General features: G+C 41.4%; 2 protein-coding genes across 12 annotated transcripts in view; both read left to right on the forward strand.

Moving 5' to 3' along the window:
- Window positions 1–1,039: 1,039 nt before the first annotated feature.
- setmar (SET domain and mariner transposase fusion gene) lies at window positions 1,040–7,447 on the forward strand. Its single transcript, XM_085273096.1, has 2 exons — window positions 1,040–1,175; window positions 4,410–7,447. Exons 1-2 carry the CDS (start codon window positions 1,083–1,085, stop codon window positions 5,205–5,207), a joined length of 891 nt encoding a protein of 296 aa, XP_085129222.1. The 5' UTR covers window positions 1,040–1,082; the 3' UTR covers window positions 5,208–7,447.
- Window positions 7,448–15,168: 7,721 nt separating this feature from the next.
- itpr1b (inositol 1,4,5-trisphosphate receptor, type 1b) overlaps window positions 15,169–21,633 on the forward strand; it is an 82,710-nt gene continuing 76,245 nt past the window's right edge. For all 11 annotated transcript variants that reach the window (XM_085273098.1, XM_085273102.1, XM_085273101.1 and 8 more), the window contains exons 1-2: window positions 15,169–15,353; window positions 16,387–16,500. In XM_085273098.1, the coding sequence (XP_085129224.1) occupies window positions 16,409–16,500 (92 nt within the window). In that variant the 5' untranslated portion in view covers window positions 15,169–15,353; window positions 16,387–16,408. The remainder of the gene's footprint in view (window positions 15,354–16,386; window positions 16,501–21,633) is intronic.

Raw genomic sequence — 21,633 nt, forward strand, 5'->3', positions numbered from 1 at the left:
ATTTTCTGCCAATATATTCTTCTAAATTCTGCACACTGGACCAAAATAGCACTTGCCATTGCATGACCTCATAGAGATCAAATGGATGAAAACTCATATATTTTGGATAATTAAGGGGAATTCTAAATCTGTTCAATAGAACTGATCAAATTGACAGATTTTACAATTTGCACAAATAAACAGATAAAGGAGATCTCGTGGTACATGTTTCAAAAGCTTTTATATTTGTCAGTCCCTCATGTTGTCCACTTAGTCAATTTGTCAATTAGTTTATTGTCAAAAGCTTGCATTTCACTTCAGTTGATTGAATATGCAGTCCCAACTCTTGATGCAGGCTTACTGACAGCACTAATTTCGCCCAAGGACAAAGATGAAGGCTGGTTCTCAAAGGAAAATCCTCGGTCACTTGTGTGCACCATGGAAATGCCAGCTGACAATGTGACCTCCCTCCATCTGCTTCTGATAACCACCACAGAATAAAGCACTGCATATCAATTACACATGCCAGTGTAACACCACAGAAAGGTTAAACATGGAATCTCTGCATGGTTGAAGAGATGGAAGATGAGGATGCAGATGAAAAGTCCCATCGCAGAAAACAGAAGGTATAGCACATTAAGCACATAAGGTTGTTCAGCACTTTAAATGCACTTTAAAATGTTTGGCTTCTGTTAAAACAAGTGCTTTCCTCTCTTGCAAATGTGTTGGAGATGAGGACTCAAAAGAGTCATACTAGTGCTTTCCTGGTGAAATACTGCCATCTGCAGGCAATACTGGAAGCAACTGTAGGATGAAGTGCAAAGGATGCAAGAACAACTGAAGACCAAAGACGGAAAGAAGTTTTTTTATTTCTCAGTAATAAGAAAAAAAAATAATGTCATAAAACTGATTGATTTTGTGCTTGAACTCTTCATTTTCACGTGGAAAAATAAGTGTCCTTGTCCAGCTGGTCAATAATGGCCATCAGGCTTTAATTGCTGTGGTGTAATGCCACCACTAGAGGGCGAAAGTTGCTAATGAAGCCACCGGAAGTTGGTTTGTTGACATCTGTAGCAGATTCGCTGTTTCAGGCAGCTACAGGAATGAATGTGACTGACACGCACGGCGGTGATCTGAGTCGAGGTCTGGAGGAGGTTCCCGTTTTATTTGAAGGACTGGCATTTCATACTTTTCAGGTAACGATACTTTAACTCGCTTTTCTCTCTATTTGAACACGTTTGAGCATTTCAAAACACTGCACCGATATTTTAGCCGCTATGTTTAGCTAGCTTAGTGTAAGGGTGGTTAAAATAGAAGTAGTTCTTGCCTTTTTATTAATGTGGTGACACTAAAACTTTAATTAAACGTGTTGTAAGTTAAGACAAACAGCAACGATACAGGCCAATTACTATTTTTCCTAGTGGTGTTTAGATTAATCATGGGACATCGGAATTTTTAATTAAACTTGGTGGGAACACAAAAAACATAACATAAAAAGCTTTTTAAAACATCTCAGATTAACTGTCCTGTGGATATGTAACTATAAATAAGTAGTACGTAGCTGTACAATATATGGACAAAACCACTGGGCCAAAACCGCCTGGGCAACTTTTATACACTATGATCCTCAGCACTTAGTGACGTGGCCTGTCACTTAATGGCGTTAGTAAGTTCCTAAACCCTTGCACTTTGCAGCATCAACACTACTTACAGTTGATCATGGAATATCTTTAAAAGAAGAAATTTCAAGAACTGACGTGTTGCAATGATGGTATCCTGTTGCAATACCACACCGGAATTTATTGAGGTCTTTACAAAGACCCATTCATTCACAAATGTTTTTAACAGCAGACAGCATGGCTAGAAGCATGATTTTTATACACCTGTGGTCATGAGATTCAGATATTAAGAGGTAGTGTCCAATACTTTGGTCCGTATAACGTATTTTGGATGAGACACACACAAAAATATGCAAATATAATCAAAATGTGAGCACTAATATTCCCTCCATTTCTCAGAAACTCGTCCTTTTAGTTTTACGTCAATGCTCGAGCCTGTGCCAGCTGTCATAAAGGCACAGGTACAACATGAACGCATAAAATAGTGTTTTTAGTTTGCTGTAACAGGTAGCCACACACCATTATCCAAAAGTAGTCATTAGCAATTCTAATCGCTAATGCTGCCATCAGCTGTTTACTGGGTGGTTAATATTTTAACACCTTGCAATTATAACACTTCATTTCAGTCTTGACACAAATGAAAAACTAATGTTACTGTCTGTGTGTCTTGTTTAAACCGAAACTGCTGGAACTACATATTTTTTAATAATAAATAAAGGGCCAGTAATTACCAGGAGTGGAAGGAAAGTGTTTTGGTCAAAATGTAATGATTAAGCCATCGTTAACATTAGGGCTGCCACGATTAGTCGACTAGTCACGATTATGTCGAGTATTAAAATCGTCGACGACTAATTTAATAGTCGACGCATCGTTTGAAGCTTTGTAAGATCACAAAGGACGCAGGAATGAGTAGTAGGATTTAAGAGTGTAATAACGGACTGAAACAGAAGATGGCAGCACTGCATGTACAAGGATGCCAGCTGCCGTTAAACCCCGAAGAAGAAGAAGCTGTGTCCCAGAATTCATAGCGCAGCCCAGCGCAGTTGTCAACAATGGCGGCAGCTAGTTAGTTTTAACTTTACTCTTATTATTCTTTCTGGGTCACAAAATAAACGTTTAACATATTTTCAGGCGAGAATGTAGCTGTGTAAACCTCAAATATCTGCTCAGTTTATCAAGACACCACATATTTTCAAAAGCTCTCTGACGTTTTCGGAGACGTCTGTTACCCACTAGCTCGTTAGCTAGGCGGGGGCAAGGCTAACTAGAGCCGTGAGAACACCGGACTCCCGGCAAATAGTTTTCAAACCCACCACTGTCTTTCGCTACTCAGGTTAAACATGATATATAAGTCACTTAGATAACTTAAAATGTTATTGTTTGGCTTTCTTTAGTATTTTATTTGTTCCTGAGTAAATCGGTTTGGCTAAGATTAAAGTTATAGTTTTTGCACAGCTAAATAAACTTCAAGCAGACAGCTGATCATCAGAAGTTTGAGACGCTGGATAATATACTCCGGTGTCCTGTTATATTTTAGAAAGCAAGGAGTTTATTAAACTTCACCGAAACAATCTGCAAATTTCATTAAAAATTAATAAACTACCATCTTGTCTTTATTTTTAGTTAGCACAAACACTTCAAGCTGTAAGCTAATGATAGTTATATAAGACCAGATGCTGCTGGTGCAATAAGCTGTACGCTGTACGTCCAGTGGATGATGATCTGATTAGTCAACTAATCACAAAAATATTCGGTGACTAGTCGACTATCAAAATAATCGTTTGTGGCAGCCCTAGTTAACATTAGCTTTCAAAGTTGAGTTCAAGCTTCATATTCACCACGCATCATACGAACAGTTGTATTCAGCCAACATGAGTGTTTTTATTATGTTCTAATCATCAGAAAGCTCACAAGATGTCCGAGTGAAGTGCCAATCACCGTATGTGTAGGTTGTTACATTACACATTTATATAGTGTACATGCTTATTAGATGGAATTTGAATACATTTGTATTACACTGGAATTACTTCTACAATTCCCCTCCCCTAATATTGACTTTGTGGCCGTGGCCTCGATGACAGCTCAAACTGAGATCACAAATTAAAACTGACGTGCAGTGAGAGTGGACTTTGAATCACAGCTCCTCTCTCTACCTTCTGTTCATGCCCTGTGCAAACATGGACATAAAGTAGATGCATGCCAAAGAGATGTATGGTGGTGCTGCTCCAGGTCACCAGTGTAACTCTCATTTATATGATTTTGAGTGTTGATACCAATGTTATGTTATTTTAGAGTTTCAAAAAAGACTAATACTGTGTAAACGGATCAGCCAAACAAACAGAAACAATGCTGTAATTCATTTATGCCATTTAAAAGATGAGTATAAAAGTAACCGAGTGATCTAGAAAACCCTCAGTGTCAAAAACCTCCTAAAATCCTGGTGGTTTTTAGCACTTTTAAATGCAACACATTGTTTTACCAACAGATGGCAGCAAAGCATCACAGCCACATTACCAACACGCAGTACAAGAAATAACTGCCTCCTAAACTTCAACTCCTTACTCGTGATGCTCCAGAGGACATATTATGATTGTGTGTGTGGATGTGGTTGTTAATGGAGGTTGACAGTTTTCAGATACTTAAAAGTCTTGTATGCTTAAACAAACTGTCCAAAAAAACAAAAGAATTTGATTACTATCTGTGGATTGTCTTCTTCATCTGTATTGTTTTACACAATTTCCACAAGTTGTTGTTTTTTTTGTTTTGTTTTTTAAATTGCAACGCTCATTGTATCTTTATGTTGTCTTTCAGTACTCTCCAGATAACGTTCAGGGGCCAGGATCCACTGAAGACCCCAGTGAAGTTACCCTTCCTGGATGCTCCTGCCTTTCCCACTCGTGCTGCATTGACAGCTGTTCCTGCCTGCAGACCCATGGCCAGACGTATGACGGCACAGGCACGCTGCTCAACCTCAACAGAACAGACTTGGGTTTCTGCTCACCTGTATTTGAGTGTAATGCCCTTTGCACCTGCAGTGACGATTGCTCTAACCGGGTGGTGCAGAGAGGGCTGCAGTTTAGGTTGCAAGTGTACAAAACCCGGGACAGGGGCTGGGGAGCCCGGACACTAGAGAAAATCTCACACGGGGCATTTGTATGTGAGTATGCAGGGGAGGTGATCAGTTTTGAGGAGGCCAGGCGCCGACAGCTTGCCCAGAGGTCTGAAGAAAATAATTACATTATCGCTGTAAGGGAGCACGCGGGCACGGGCTCCGTCACTGAGACGTTTGTGGACCCCGCCCAGGTGGGAAACGTGGGTCGCTTTCTCAACCACTCCTGCATGCCCAATCTGGTCATGGTGCCAGTGCGTGTGCACTCTGTAATTCCCAGATTGGCGCTGTTTGCTGGACGGGACATTGAAGCTCAGGAGGAGCTGACATTCGACTACTCAGGAGGATACAGTAACCAGCGTCCTGCAGAGCTGCTGCCCATGCAAAGCGATGGCGCCGCACAGGCCAGGAGGACAGATGGACTCCAGAAGAAAGTGTGTCGCTGTGGTTCCAACAACTGCACACAATTCCTTCCTCTGGATTTATCCATTCTCAGCTGAAAGATTACTGTAAAACAAGAGACCTTCAGCTTTTCTTTTCTTTTGTTCTGATGCTTATTAATTCATGTCTTTGTGTTCTTAAAATCTTCATTAATTCAGCTGCTTGTTAGCACAAGACAACGCAGCATGTTGGTGGCTCCATGAACACAATGAGCTGGATGAGTCATGTCTGTGCCCATCTCTGCTTCCTTCCTGTTTGGTCCCCTGAGTGTCTGCTGACCTGCCACTGTCTTAATGCCGTCTCCCACTAACTGCGAGATGATGCAATGAAAACAAGAACAATTAGATTCTTGCTGACATTCTTATCTGTTCTTTCACTTGTATAATCTATTTCATGTATTAGGACAGGCTTGTTCCCAGGTGATTTACAGTCTTATAGTTATTGTCCTGTCCTGGCCCATTTCTCACACCATACATGATTCTGGAAGAAGTAGTGAAGTCATTTGCACTGGCAGGTGTGAAAGAATGATGTTTAATAGGTTTCCTTTTATAGTCACATAGGATCGAGATTGGAACCTCTGGTAGAGCTCAGTGCAAGTAAAGACGTGAGATGTTTTATTCCAAAAAGGAAAACTCACATAAAAGGTGATAATTGTCATTTGTCTCCATCTGCTTGACATGTCTCTGTTGTCGTTGTGCTACACAGCCACCTTTCATAGATATCCTCAGCTTCTCATCGCACTCAAACCTCAAGAGAAGTGGGACCAATTAAAAAGAGCCGCGGGGTATAGTTTATATAGAAACAGACCTTATTCCCCTGTCGGAGGGGGGGCAAGGTGTCCCACTTAAGTGTGACCATTCTGAAATCAGAACCTTCTCTCAATCTGCCCCATTTCTAGTCTAGACCTGCTTTCATCTTATTAATATCCACATCTGGGTTAATTAGGATGGAGACCATGTTTCATCCAGAAATGGGACCAGTACTCCAGCCACAGTGGGGCTGAGAAAGACTAGCGGCAGTGGTGGTGGTGGTGGAAGGAGTGGCAGTCTTCTGTTAATTGGAGACCGCTGTCAAGTTGATTGGTTTTCGTGTCACCCAGTGGAGAAGCAAAGTGCCGTATCAACCTATATTCCTTCCTCTCTTAGGGTTACCTGGAATTCTTTCTGTTCGTTGAGCCTAATCTGATCCACGTTCAAACTTAAAGGAGTCATTTGGATTTCTAATATTTTTCTTCCAAAGAGTTGGATGAGAAGATCCCTTGCATCAGTCTGGACATTTGAAAAACACCCCAGCTTTAAAGCATTTTTAAAATGTGCTAAATTAAACTTTGGGTATTATAAAAAAAAAATACACAACATGTCTGACACCTCCCCTGTCTGACTCCAGTAACACAGTACAAATGTCCAGTGTTATACAGCAGATGCTAACATGTAGCATGTAGTCAGAAATAGCCAGGCAAAGTGTCTGGATGCTGCTGAGCCTGTGGCCTTGGACTCAACATTAACAGAGAAATGCAGAACAGGAGTAATTGTGCATATGTAACATAAAAGAGAAGAGTGTACAAAGTTATACATCATATTATATATCATTTGTATAACTCGTGTGTGCAGCATCTGCTATGTCTTTAGTTTAAGGTCAAGTCCTTAGAATTCTTCTGGTCTTTTCTTTGTTTTGCCTTTGTGAAAAATTAGATTCCACTGTCAGTGCAAACAAAAAAAAGACAAAAAACAAAAAAAAGAACAGAGTGTAAGAAGAAAAACAATCGGTCTTCAAAATCATGACTCATGTCATTTTATTTTGAGTCAATGTCCCTGGAATCCCCATGGCAACCGGCTGTGTGTACACGCGGTGGTTTGGACAGCAGCGGTTGGTTCGGAGGTGCACGATGGATGAGCTCAAATCCTGGCTGCTACATGTATGGCTCCTTTCCAGGGTTGTCACCTAGCAACCAGCAGTTAATCACATGAGGTGAACTTCCCTACCAGACACCCTCCCAGCTCCCTCCACCAGTCGGGGGAAAAAAATAAGCCAAACATGCTTTACAGTGCCATGTCACTGTGGGACTGGATTTTGACCGTAGACTGCGGTCATTGTTTCTGCATGTGTGTGGTAGCGGCTTGAATCAGTGTTCAGGACAAATCAAGAAACTGGAATGTCCAAAAAATTCCACAATAGGATGACGTGCTGTTTCATACCAGTGTGACTAAAATGTACTCTTTTGGATCTTTTCGAGAATTTTTGGTATTTATTTTATGAAATGTTACTTGGATATCTGCATAAAGAACTTCTGCTAACATAACTTCAAAGTGAGACTGTGCAACCTTTGACAGTACACATTCTTTTTTGTAGCGGGTCATTCATAAATTAAATAGCTCTGAATACTAAAAACATGCACTACAGCTCTATATTGGGTTTCTATGTGGTGTCAGAATCCTAAATTGGGAAATTTAAGAACATGTCAAAATACAGCATTCAAGTTATTGCTGTGTAACTGAAATTAGTTAACCGACTCCAAGAATTTATTGCTGCGTTAGAATGGCGCAGATAAACATGTCATGGGTTATCGCTGAAGTAAAACAAAAAGCAAACACTGTAGCTGGGTAGATGGCATGTTTGTACCTTCCTGTTTATGATCTTTGTTATCTCAGAGTGCCTCATGATGATGGATTTAGTAACGGTTAATTCATCATAGAAATAAGTTTCATGTCTTTTCTGTAGAAAGTTCAGTGACAATTTTAACACTGTCTCTTTTGCAAAGGGTAAACAAGCAGTTAGTCACCATACTTAGCATTAGGACAGAAAATGGCTTCCCGCAATGCACTATTTCTTCTTCACTCATCTCTTTGTCACTCTGTGTTTATACAAAACTCTGCTCAGAATCAGAAAGGGTTTTATTGCCAAATGTTGAGCAGGTTTACAACATTAGGAAATTTCTGCGGTACTTAGTGCAAACATACTGTCATATAACGCTTAAATAAACATAAAAATAAGAATTAAAAGTGCTAACTAGATAGATATATATACATGAGTGCAGGTGGTGATCAGTGCCAAACATGGAATGATGCAGTGAACACAGTGTAGGGTCATGTGTTAGGGGTGGGAACAGTCATATGGTTATTGTTCATGAGTCCAACAGCAGAGGGGAAGAAACTGTTCTTATGGCGAGAGGTTCTGGTGCAAATGGACCGGAGCCTCCTGCCTGAGGGGAGCAGGTCAAACAGACTGTGTCCAGGGTGAGAAGGGTCAGCTGAGATCCGAGCTGCACGCCCCAGTGTCCTGGAGGTGTACAGGTCCTGCAGAGATGGGAGTCTGCAGCCAATCACCTTCTCAGCAGAGCGCACAACACGCTGCAGTCTCTGTTTGTCCCTGATAGTGGCTCCAGCGTACCACACGGTGATGGAGGAGGTGAGGATGGACTCGATGATTGCAGTGTAGAATTGCATCATCGTCCGTGTTGGCAGGTTGAATTTCTTCAGCTGCCTCAGGAAGTACATCCTCTGCTGGGCTTTCTTAATCACGGAGGTGATGGTGGGCTCACACTTCAGGTCCTGGGTGATGGTGGTATCCAGGAAGCGGAATGAGTCCACAGAGGTGATGAGGGTGTCAGTCAGGATGATGGGGGGGAGTGGGGCTGTGTGCTTCCTGAAGTCCACAATAATCTCCACTGTCTTCTGGGCATTCAGCACCAGGTTGTTGTGGCTGCACCAAGACACCAGACATTCAACCTCCCTCCTGTAGGCAGACTCATCCCCGTCCGAGATGAGTCCAATAACGGTGGTGTCATCTGCAAACTTGATTAGCTTGACAGACTGGTGGGTGGAGGTGCAGCAGTTGGTGTACAGGGAGAAGGGAGAATCATTAGTTATGTTTAATTCTTCGCTCCCTTCTTCCACGAGTCTTTTGTCCTGTCTCTCTCCCCTCACCCCCAACCATTCCCAGCTGATGCCCCTCCCTGAGCCTGGTTCTGCTGGAGGTTTCTTCCTGTTAAAAGTGAGTTTTTCCTTCCCACTGCTGCCAAGTGCTTGCCCATAAGTTGGGGTTTTCTCTCTGTTATTGTAGGGTCTCCACCTTACAGAATAAAGCAGCTTGAGGTGACTCATGCTGCGATTTGGCGCTATATAAATAGACTAGAATTGAACTCAGAGATGAATAGAAGAGTACAGTGCTGTCAGAGCACTCAGTCTTCCTTTAAGAACAATTCTTCATTCTTCTATATAATATGTCTGTTTTCATCATGACACCTCTGCTTCACTGCCCCCACTTTGATTTGGCCTGATAGGCTTTACCTAAATGTCTTGCCTGGTGTAGCTCGAAAGGACAAAAGATAAGGTACACCTTGATCCTTATGTGAGCAATGCATCACATTGATAAAGGAGCGAGACACTATTTAAGGGTGAATGAACAGTGGAGAAATTACAACTGGCAGTCCATTTGTTCAGAAGTGGGGCACCTCTCTGATGAGGGAGCAGATGTCCTTGTCTTGAATCCCGCAGCCAAATCAAGGGGAAAAGAAAAAATGACAGATATCTGCGGGGCCTCATATGTCAAAGGCATTTCAAATTCCAGTTTGGGACACATTTTAAAACTCTTGACTTTGTTGTTTCAGTGTTAAGATAAGACATATTTTAATCTGCAGTCTCTTTCAACAACACGTCATTAATTCTAATGTGTTTTAAAGAACTTGACAACACCTGACTAGCTGTGCTCTCTCAGGTTGTAGCAGAACACATAAAACATTGGCCTTTGTGCTGACATAATTGTCGAATGTGTGAAATAAGTTGTTTTTTGTTCTCATTGAAGCCATCAGAGCAAAGTATCTCAACGTTCAATAGGACTGCTGGCTGCTCTTCTAAGGAGTCACAGTAGTTTTTTTCCTTCCCTCCCCCTGTCGTGCTCTGATCTAGCGGAGTAAATTGCAATTTGCAGTTTCACTTCAGTGTTAAAGGAAGGTAGCGTTAAAGAGGGTTTTCAACGTGGCTCCTCCCTTCACAGATGTGAAGTTAAATTTGGCCCAGGGCACCTGCAGCAAGCTCAGCAGGAAGTTCTGGAGCCCAAGAAGCACCCGCCTCCACAGCTGCACTCAGTACTGATCAGAACACCACATATGTGCATTTTTTCTACTCTTACATACAACAAGTTGTTAACCAGACCTGTCCTTTGGAGTGTATTATTACTTTAGGAAATGCTTCAGCGAAACGTCACACCATTATTAGTGTGACTTAAATTGAAGGGCGACTCTTGAAAGGATGGATATCAGTTTTAGAGAACCTGAAAATAACCGGTTTAATCACAACCTCACTTATGCCAAGGATTTCCACTGATATAATCACTGTCATTATTTTCCACTGCAATCACAAGCTTTGCTTAATGACCCGCTGTTTCACAGGTTTAAACGCTTGGTTGAGCAAGAGTGCGTGTCGGCATAAGACGACTCATCTGCAGGCTATTACACTTAAGGATATTTAAATCATGTGCAGCAGTTCACTGAAAAATATAAGCCCCAGTTCCATTATTGGTCTTGTCATATCTTTCCACCATATAACAGAGACTAAGTTTAGTAAGCTGCTACTTTATAGCATGCAGTGAAAGTGAAGCTGGAGTCCTCCCATCCTCCTGATCCTAATGATTACCCGTCTTTAAAACAGCTTATGGAACATGTTCTCCAGGTTAAATAAGTGACTTCAGACCACTGTCTCCTCCTCCAGATATTGTTTCCCTCAGTGGGACTGGGTCACACAGGAAACTCTGCTAACGTCCACCTGTGCACATCAGACGCCTGGGAGACATATGGATACGGAGTGTCATATTGATTATGCCGTAACCAAGGTGACGTGGTGAAGTGATCCTCTGGTCTGTGCACATTGCTTTTGAAGAGGAGACTCATCGGCCATGAAATATCCAAAGCACACTTCTATCTAGATGCTATCAGACTCACTGTTACATTTTTTTTTTTAGAGTGAGTGGGTTACATTTGCTATAAATTGAATATAGATCCAGCACAAAATGATTTTTCTTATATGAAAAAAAAATCACAAGGCCTAATTAGAAAATCTCTGCAGCTGGTCTAATCAGACTATTTCCATTGGGGATATGCAGGCCATTATACCAGCATAATTATCTGGTATTTTTAGGGAGGTAGATCTCTACTTTATGCCCCAGTGTCTTACTAATACCTGTTGTCTTACAGGCTATAAAATAGCTAGGATCTGTATTTCTTTACAGCTTTGAGATGAAAAAAAATCTCTTATCTTATCTCCTTCTGGTTAATTATGTTCTCCTATTTCACTTCTTTTGCTGTCATTGGTCAACCACTAAGCACGTACAGGAAGCTTCCTCCGAGCAGCTTGCTTTCATGCATCGTTGGGGCTGCCAACTACCCTGCTTACCACTTGTCTGCATGTGGTTCTGTGTGTGCAATCTGACTAAAACTGAAGTACCATGTGTGGACTCGACTCCACGGGGGTGTGATGTCATTCACAGCCTGCATACGTCACGTACTGAAAAAGGCTGGGAGACCAGGAGAGGAAAGCAGATTGTTGTCTCTTTTCAGACTTTGCAAGAAGATCCTGTGCTCAGTTAGTGTGTTTTTACACCACATTTGTTTACGGCACATTTGTTTACGCCATCTGCCGCACAGTTGTGCATGTTGCATGCTGATATTGACTAAGCTATTGGTTTAGGAAGTCCAATAAAAATAATTTCCGTTGGGATTCAGAAGTAGTATTAAAAAAGCACCAGGAGTCAGCCAACCTAAAACAGAAATGAGCCTTTATAAGCTGATGCAACAAACTGAGAAACACAAAGCAAGAACCTGGTACAGGAACACTGGAGAGGCTACACAAAACAGGGTAAAGAAGGGACTAGTACATGCACACACATACACACTGGGTGACTGGTGATTAGGCATAGGTGGGAAATAAATACGTGAAGCTAAGACAGTGGGACAGGCAGTCATGGAGGATGGAAAGGAAGAAATAGTATCACAACAGGACACATAATAAAACATGCCGTCAAAGTAAAAACAGGAAATAACTAACTTCACTTCTTAGTGTTAGAAAATACCACTGCAAGAGAATCTCGAAACAAAACCAAACAAAGAAGTATAACAGGAACCATGACAGTGAAGTTCTACCAGTATTCTACATTTAGCTTGAAATTGCTAATAAGTCATTATCTGTGGTTCTTGCTCCCAGTGGCTTCATGCCTTGAGTGGTTTCCTGTCCCAGATCCACAACACCAATAAGAGAGTGATAGGGTTACAGAGCCCTCCTTTCCTCCTTTTTTCAACACTGTAGAGCTGATGTGGACTTGGGAACTTAACGTTATAACAGTGAACACTCTGTCACCAAGAAATGATCTAAACTGAGCTGTTGCCTTTTAATATATCTTTTCCTCAATTTCCCCTATTTTGCTTGTATACCATCATTTCTGATGAATGCGGGGCTTGGTTTCGCAAGCGTGGCCCACACAGGGCCTATCAGAGGCTCAGAAGAGAATACTACCAGCCATTGTGCCTACACATTGCTGCAAAGGGAAGGCCTGGAATCTGCATGAGAATACTCGCTGTAACACATGCACAATGATGAGTCTCACAATCTCTGCTCCCACACAGATGGTCGCTGCATTTTGTCATCCCACTGTCTCCTTTGCACTCCCAGCATGCAGATGTTGTATTTGCTAATTTGATAGTCATTTGTAAATTTAGTGCATCTCCGTCAGCTACGAGATGAATCACCCGTCCTTCCAACCAATCTTGGGTTCTTGTCCACGACCCTTAAATTACACGAGAGATCAAGCTGTCTCCACACCTATCCTGCCTCATATCTATCTATACCGCGGAGTCTGTTGTGTTCATACATCCTATGTGTGAGTGTGTGTGTGTCTTCCTGGAGCACGTGACTTCTTCACGTTAAAGGAGGCTACTAGAATTAAAACGCTGACCAAAGGAACCCAGAGAATAAAGAGGGCACTGTGTTAACCAAGCTACAAATCAAGCCATTTCTGACATCGTTTTCTGCAATTCACAAAACACAGCAGCAGTTGTGTCCAGTTTTATATTTATAAACTTCCTCCCTAGCCAGTCGTCTGTACAGTGTATCCATGACAACTGAGTACTCAGTGATTTGTGTTCAACTTCACTTAATGTCAAATTCAACCAAAGCTTCTAAATATTTTAGAGTAAAGAAAGGTTAGTGTCTGATGTCGTGAAGTCCTGACAGTGATGCTGAGAGACAAGTCACCCACCTCCCATCTGTCCCCCAATGATTCGGGCAGTCTGTTTTTACATTGTGGTTTTTAATGCTCTTTTGATCGAGATTGTTTCATAGTTGGGTAACGATGATGGATTGGACAGCCGTTAAGCTGGAAGAGCAATTCACTGTACAGAAAGTGACGTAACACACGCAGTAATAATAAGTGGTTTTGTACAAGTAGACTGCGAGATGTGGTCAACACAAAGAATACAGAGCATAAGAGCATGAATATCAGAGGGGTTTTGGCCTTAGATAGCTCTACTACATAACAACATGCAGCCATTTACATCTGAAAGACCCCACTGTGTGTGTAAAAAGCAAATGTGGAATGTAGAAAGTGAAAAGAAGCACTTTTATGGTAATGGACACTTATCCAACCCCATTTAGTCCTCTTACAATCTCTCCACATCCGGTAGCTAAGAAACCAAATCAAGAGCTAATTGATGGGCTTGGTTAATACCACTGGGCCCATTTTTGGGATGAAAGTGCTCTTTCTCCTCGTACATCTCTTGCTTCCTCATTGAAATTGCACTTATGACTCATTATGAATTAATCAAGCTTTTAAGGATTTTCAGATATTCGTGTTTTGGAAGAATTGCTAGGATCACTTTAAGGACTTTCTCCTTCCTATTTTTTTTATTAATCTTTGTAAATTTGGCATCTGGCAGTGCTTACAACTATTTCAGTGCACAGAAGAGTTTGTTCCAGTTCAGTAGCCTAAAATGACACACTGTGGTTTTACTGGGTCGCTGCAAAAAAAAAATAAAAAAAATAGATCACTCAAAATTGACTGAGAGAGACTGAGGTTGTGAGGTTGCCAAAGCTTACCTTACAAATTTAAAAACTTGTTGGCAAGTAGGCAGGTCCATCTCTGTTTCTAGGATGCATAGACCATTTAATTTAATGGAAGCAAAGCAAATAAATACATTACAAACCCAGGAATCTGACTGCTTGCGACTGAATCAGTGTTCCTGACAGGAGGCTGCCCACACAATGGATGTCTTTATCTCGTGTCCTTTCACTTTGGCATGCACAGCATGACCCCCTCTTTACAAGGCAGTGTGGTTGCCTCTGTTTTTGACATCATATACGTAAAATAATGTAGACACTAAAAAATCAAACAAACAAAAAAACAAGTCACATGGATGTGACCCCCCCCCCCCCCCAGAGATATGTTTACTAGTCCAGAACACGTGTCTATGGGTTTTATTTGTATTCAAAAGGCTTACGGCATGTGATATTACAGACGTTTTATCAGTGTTAGTTATGGGGTGGCTGTAGCTCAGGCGGTAGAGCAGGTCGTTTGCTTATCGGAAGGTTGTAAGTTCGATATCCTGACTGCTCCAGTCTACATGCCAAATGGGCAGGATGCTAACCCTGAGTTGCTCTCTGATGCATCTCTTGGAATATCAATGTTAGATAGAAAGAGTGTTTGTGTTAGGCAAGTTACATAATGTACTTTGAGTGCTCGGATAGAGTACCATTTATCTACAGAGTATTTAAAAGACACCATAGTTTCTTCATTCTTATGGCTAATTATACATTTTTAAAATATATACATATTTTACTTTTTTATTATTATGCCACTGGGCATGAATACATTGTATTTATTTACAATAATTAAGGTCACGTATTTCCGCTCCAGGTTGAAAATTGTTTCTGTTTTTGAGTTAAATGCCTAAAGAACTACATTACCCAAGAAGCACTGCCGTATTATAAATAGTAACGAAAGGGGCGTTCCTGCGGTGACATGTGGAGGAGGTAAGAAGAGGATTGTTGCCGAGGACGCATTCAGCTGTCAGAGATAACGTCGCTCAGGCTGCTCTTACCTGGAGTTTCACTGCCATGGACTTAACCGAGGATAGGACTGTGGAAATTATCCCGTGCTGACCCACTTCTTCCCGCGGTTCTCTCTGCCTCTATCCTTTGACGCCTTCATTTTAGTTCTGTCAGGTAAAGTCCTTGCCTGTGCGCGCTAGTTTTTTTTTTCCAGGCTCGGGCTTTGTTCATTTTGTCACTGAGATGCAAGCATCCCTGTCAAGGAAGTAGCCCACGCGCTCGTTTGTTTCTGTTGTCTTGCTGCAGCTCGTGCGACCTGACATGTAATGTAGCTAGAATGCTCGTGCAACTCGGTTCAAATGTGCCACGAGACGTTTAAATTAGTTTACGTGCTTTGACACAGGGCAGTAGAGAAGGGAATAGAAAGTTTACATGTCTAGCGTGGATTGAGACTTCTGATTTCATTTTTTTAATTTTAATCTTTTATTATTTTTGTTAAATGTCTCTGTTCCTTCACAATCACATCCAGGACTATAAATATGTTTGCCCCTTAGTGATGTTTGATGCTACAGTGTTACAGACAATGAGCTTCTCAGTCTGAAATGATGGTGACATAGGTTTTGGGTGGTTCTTAGTAACTGCAAAAATCACAGATTATATAGACCACAGAAGGTATAGCTGGTGGTCTTTCATTCGAGCTGAGGTCTCGTAGCCTGAAAACAAACAGGTCACCTAAATACCAGACCTATTGCTTTCACCCAGCTATAACAGCACAATACACATGAAGCTTTTTACTGTTTCATTTCTAACAAATCTATGAACGAATATTGCATAAATATGTACAAGCTGTACTGTTAGGCAGAACTGGCAACAAAATAAAGCCATGCAAGGGGAATGGACGGCTTTGTAGTTCAGTTATTTGTGGTTAATGTTTATAATAGTAGTTTTTGTTATAGCCATTGGTGATTTTGCAGTAGGTGGTGCTCTGAGAATGGCCTAAAAAATCAAGTAGACAAACAATGGGTAGCAAAATCATAAAGGTAATAATAGTTTAAATAGGTGATCATAACCACTGCAGCTTACAGTATAGGTACACCTGAATTGTATTACTGCATGAAATGATTTAAATGTCTTAAATAAGTATGGCTTGCTTGTATTTGCTGTCTGTCATGATTCTTTAAATTCTCATGTTGTCAACTTTTTGCAGGTGTTATCACCACAGAGAAACCATGTCAGACAAAATGTCCAGTTTCCTCCATATCGGGGACATCTGTTCCCTGTATGCAGAAGGCTCCACCAGTGGATTTATCAGCACTTTAGGGTAAGCCTTCCTGTGTTTATCTTAATTTTCATGACTCCTCCACCATCTCCCTATTCCAACACACTGCAAAACGAACAAACTAACCCATGTAATGAATGAGTTGTTTCGAGCCAAGGCCAAAAGACCCAAGTGTTGTTTTTCTTTAAGTATCTCACCCAATTTTCTTTCATAAGCTTCACTTATAATGTACAACATGAATGGCGATACCAATGTATATATTGGCCTCTAACAAATATCAGATTGGCCAGTCTTTAGTCAACATAAAAAAGGTGATAGTGAATAACTGATTTAACCAAAATTAATGAAAAAGAAAGATGAGGTTTTTTCAGGTGTTTCCAGTTCAGTTGATGTATTGCAGAGACTGGGATAGAAAAATATTTGGACTAGGCAGGAAAACGTAACAGGGTTTGGTCCTTTGGAGGCTTTATTTTGCACACTGTTTAGCCTGTCTTGCAGATGGCCAGGCATCAATATTTTAGCTCAAATATTAGTACAGTAATGGGTAGAACTTGTTCGTTATGCTGCAGTTTTGTTGCTTGGTTTTACCAGCAGTGGCTGGTAAATGCTGTCTCTTAGTAAATTATTTAAAATAGAACACAGTATCTACCAGCTCTAGCAGCTTTTACAGAAGACGCTGATACACCGTGCTTGTAATCTTCAAATTTAAGGACATCTATGCTGTGTGTACCTGATGTGTTGCAACTTATTTCAGTCAAATGTGTAGCTTTTCTTATCTATGAATACACAGCAACATACCATGTCACTCTGGATAACTGTGTCAGTCCAGTGTTCTCTCTGAGAAGTGCTAGGTCCTGTAGTTGTAGCTTTATTTATTTATTTTGTGTTTGCTTGCTGTTCTGTGCCTGAAATTACTCTCCCGGTACATGCTGAGTACCATGTTTTCAACTAGTTGACATCTCCACTCCTTCCTAATTGTAGGCAGTGAGTTAAAAGTGCATCTCATTATGTGGAAATTGAGAAAGTCTTGACACACAACTGGCACACAGAGGAAAAACAGAAGGCTAAAAGAGGAACAGCGGGCGATCATTGATGTGAATGTTCCTGTCCAGCGTCTGGCATCTTAGGCTTCAGCACCCAGAATTAGCCTGTTTCTCTCCCTCCTGCTTCTTTCTGTTTGCTGTCCTGGGGAGTTTGTTTTTCTTCTCCTGAGGTGAAAATGGGCACAGCATCTGTATTGTCCTGTCCTCCCTCTCCCTTTTAAGAGCTGCAGTTTTTCTGCTCTTGCCTTGTCACTATTTCAGTTTGCCGTTTACCAGAGGATGAGTCGAGCCCTTCTCCTTGCCTTCAGACGCTATGCTCTTAAACAATTTTAGTGTTATGCGTCACCTACCATAGCAACAAATGTGAGCACAGCTTTGAAGGCTACCACCATGACGGAGCTTGTCAATTTTCCTATCTTGTGTTGTTATGCCAAGTAATCCCCCCTCCCAGCCCATCCGCTTCTGTGAGCGCTCTCTGTTAAAGGGAATAGCTTAGAGGACGTACCTATAAATAGATTTATTGTATTAAGTGTTGCACTCCTGAGAGACAGGTGCATTTACCTGGATCACGACTGGTGCGGGAAGGCTGACAATCAATGATAGTGTAGCCCTGAAGGCCACTTTCTGCCCTTGGATTTCACTGACTCCTGAGTTTCATGTTTCTTTTGGAGCTCGGCCCATCGGTGCATCAGTGTGATCGAGGTGATCAGCTTTTCATTTCTGCAGCGAAGTTTCTCATGACATGTGACTTCTGCATCGTCACAGGGCTCCTGTGACGATGCAGAAGTGCAAGTGTGTACAGAATGACCTATAAAAAGATGCACCTGAATCAACCTGCTCGTGCATCCTACACAAGTGTCCTCTTTGTGCCGATATACTGTCTTATAGTTATCCCAGGGGCTTCCCCTGAATTGTAATTATCGTACTACTGACTTTAAATTTGTGCTTTCACTGGAGGTTGATGATTTAGAAAACTATGATTCAAAGAGGAATAATGTTCCCAAAATAGAGGCCCTGAAAGACAGGAGAATTGCTTACAGCTTATAATTTTAAGATACAGGAATGATTTCAGCAACTTCTCAAACCCCTTTGAAATGTGGTGGTTTACACTGTTTGGATTCTAAAAAAAGGCTTTCAGACACCTAATATCTGTCCAGTTCTTTGAACTCAGGTGTCACATCTGAACTTGGACAGATTTCTCTTTTGCAGCAAAGGGAGTGCTGACAGTAAGGCTGAAACTGTCAATGTACTGGTCAGTCTGTGTTCCCACCTTCGCCTATGGTGATAAATTGTGGATGGTACCCCAAATGATACGATAAATAGATACAAAGCAGCAAAAATATCTGCAAAGATTACCTGGGCTCAGCCTTAGGTTGAGGAGCTTAGTTATTTGTGAGTGGGTAAGAATAGATTTGCTTCTCCTCTGCATCAGAAGAAATTTGAGGTAGCTAGGATGCCTCCAGGGACATCATCTAGATGAGGTCATTAAAGTGAGTCCCACTGGAAGGAGACTCTGGGGCAGACCCAAGACATGCTGGAGAGATTGTGTGTCTTTGCTTGCTTGGGAACATTTTGGGGACATCATAAAAAAGATTTGTCATGACAATGAAACTTGTATTTCTTCTGACTGACAGAGCTGTGACAGAGCAGAATTAATATTGCATATACTGTTGTGTCAGATTAATTCATCTATGATTGTAGAAGCATGTAAAATACGGAGGAAAGTAGCAGTTAGTAATTAGTTTCAAGCAACCAATTTATTTATATAGCACTTTCAGACAACTCCCAGCTGAAAACAAAGTGCTGTACACTTGACACACCAAAAAACAATACCTTGAATAAGTTAAAAAAATTTGTATTATTACAAGCTACTAATGCTGGGATGGGGCTCCTCTGTTATATTTGAGCTGGCAAGACATTAAGTGTTTACACCTTGGACGTCTACTAGAGTTAACCTTGCTTCTCTATTCTGAACTGAGCAGTTGCTTTCACATTTCAGGTCTGCTTTCAGAACAGAATGATTGGGTGTGCATCAAAAGTCATAGTGAGAGCAGCCTCTGCCTATATACACATTATTGCCAAAATTATTCTCCCACCCATCCAAATCATTGAATTCAGGTGTTCCAATCACATCCATGGTCACAGGTGCATTACATCAACCTAGTACCTAGGCATCAGCTCAGTGAATTCCAGCGTGGTACCGTGATAGGACGTCACCTGCGCAACATGTCCATTCATGACATTTCCTTGCTACTAAATATTCTACAGTCAGCTGTTAGTGGTAGTGGGAGTGATTGGGAACAACAACAACCCAGCCACCAACTTGTAGACCACGTAAAATCACAGACTAGGATCAGAAGATGTTGAGGAACATCATGTGTAGAGGTCACCAATTTTCTGCAGAGTGAGTTGCTATAGACCTGCAAACTTCATGTGGCCTTCAGATTACTTCAAGAACAGTGTGTAGAGAACTTTATGGAATTGGTTTCCATGGCTGAGCAGCTGCATCCAAGCCTTACATCACCATTGCAATGCAAAGTGTTGAATGCAGTGGTGTAAAGCATGTTGCCGCTGGACTCTAGAGCAGTGGAGAGATGTTCTCTGCAGTAATGAATCACAATTCTTCAACTGGCAATCTGATGGCCGAGTCTGGGTTTGCTGGTACGAGGATTGGTATAAGAATAATTTCAGACTGCATTGTGCCAAGTATAAAGTTTGGTGGAGGGTGGGTTTTTCAGGAGTTAGCCTCAGCCCCTTCTGTAAAAGAAACTCTTAATCCTTTGTCATTTAGAGACATTTTGTACAATTTCATTCTCCCAACTTTGTGGGATCAGTTTGGGGATGGCCCCTTCTTTTTACCACAACACTATTCACTAGTGCACAAAGCAAGGTCCATGAAGACATGGATGGGTGAGATTGGTGTAAAAGACTTCACTGGCCTGCACAGAGTCCTGACCTCAACCTTAGAACACATTTGGGATGAATTAGAGCGGACTCAGGCCTTCTTGTCCAACATCAGTGTCTAACCTCACAAATGTATTTCTGGAAGAGTGGTCAAAAATTCCCAGCAACCCACTCCTGAACCTTGTGGAACAGCTAAGGCTGATATAGCTGCAAAGGTCGGACTGACAACATATTAAGCCCTATGGATTAAGAATGGGATGTCACTCAAGTTCATATGGCTGTGAAGGCAGATGAGCGAATATTTTTGGCAATATAGTGTAGATTACTGGAGCTACCATCTGGAATCTATTCTAATGGTCATCAAACAATCTTTATTGATAAATACAAAAGTGTTAAAACTCATCATTAAGGGTACAGTGGAGTCTAAAACAGTGTACGGTGAACTTTGACCGGTCAGTGCAGTACCCCTAAGTTAAGTCAATTTCAGGGTTTTGTTTGTGTGTCTATTTTTCTTTTTTCTTTTTTTTCTTTTTGATGTTCTGCGCATTCGCACTGAGGTGATTAAAGTTGGTCAGCACATGCTTAAGTGTCCCACAAATCCAGGCCAGTGAGTCAACATTCACAGCACTCATAGATTCTGGATATTTGGTCGAGGGATGTACACTAGTAGTTAAGTCCATGTTTAAAAGTTGCTACCTTTGGGAGTTGGCACCAGAAATACTACAAATATAAACAAATTATTCTATAAATGCATAAAAGCATTAGAGCATTGGTTTTAAGATTTTATGATGCCACTGTCTCTATAAGGGGTTGCAGCCCTGACTGAAGGCTATGCCCCCTACTCTTTGTGTGAAGGCTTTAAACAAGCTAGGTGAAGAGTAAGTGCATGACACTTGTGTAAACCAGCACAGCTCTGCAGTACTTTAAATGAAGAAAATGAGAGCATCTATATAGGCTGTGTCAGGGTAAAGCAGCAATATGACCAGTCAACTAAAGCAATTCGTAACCACCTTTGATACAGCTATGTTGATGCTAGCATGCAAGAAAAGCGGGATACTGCTGCTAGCATTCCTTACATTTGCACACTTGGGGTGTTTGTTCCTGTGTGTGTGTTTGTGTGTGTGCGTGCCTGCATAATTCTGTGATGGCATAAACAGAAACATGTGTGGCCTATATTCCATACATTTAAAGCATTAAATTTGATTATTAAAGTATGTCTCTTGAATAC

The sequence above is a fragment of the Mchenga conophoros genome, linkage group LG5 (genome assembly GCF_057382185.1).
Source record: "Mchenga conophoros isolate Kocher_MC1m ecotype Shallow Benthic linkage group LG5, M_conophoros_male_GT1.1, whole genome shotgun sequence".
Taxonomy (NCBI): domain Eukaryota; kingdom Metazoa; phylum Chordata; class Actinopteri; order Cichliformes; family Cichlidae; genus Mchenga; species Mchenga conophoros.

What these genes read in the sequence shown, in the direction of transcription:
- setmar (XM_085273096.1), top strand. Translation starts at nt 1,083, where the DNA reads ATGAATGTGACTGACACGCACGGCGGTGATCTGAGTCGAGGTCTGGAG. An exon ending in TGGCATTTCATACTTTTCAG is followed by an intron (nt 1,176 to 4,409) that starts GTAACGATACTT and finishes GTTGTCTTTCAG; the next exon opens with TACTCTCCAGATAACGTTCA.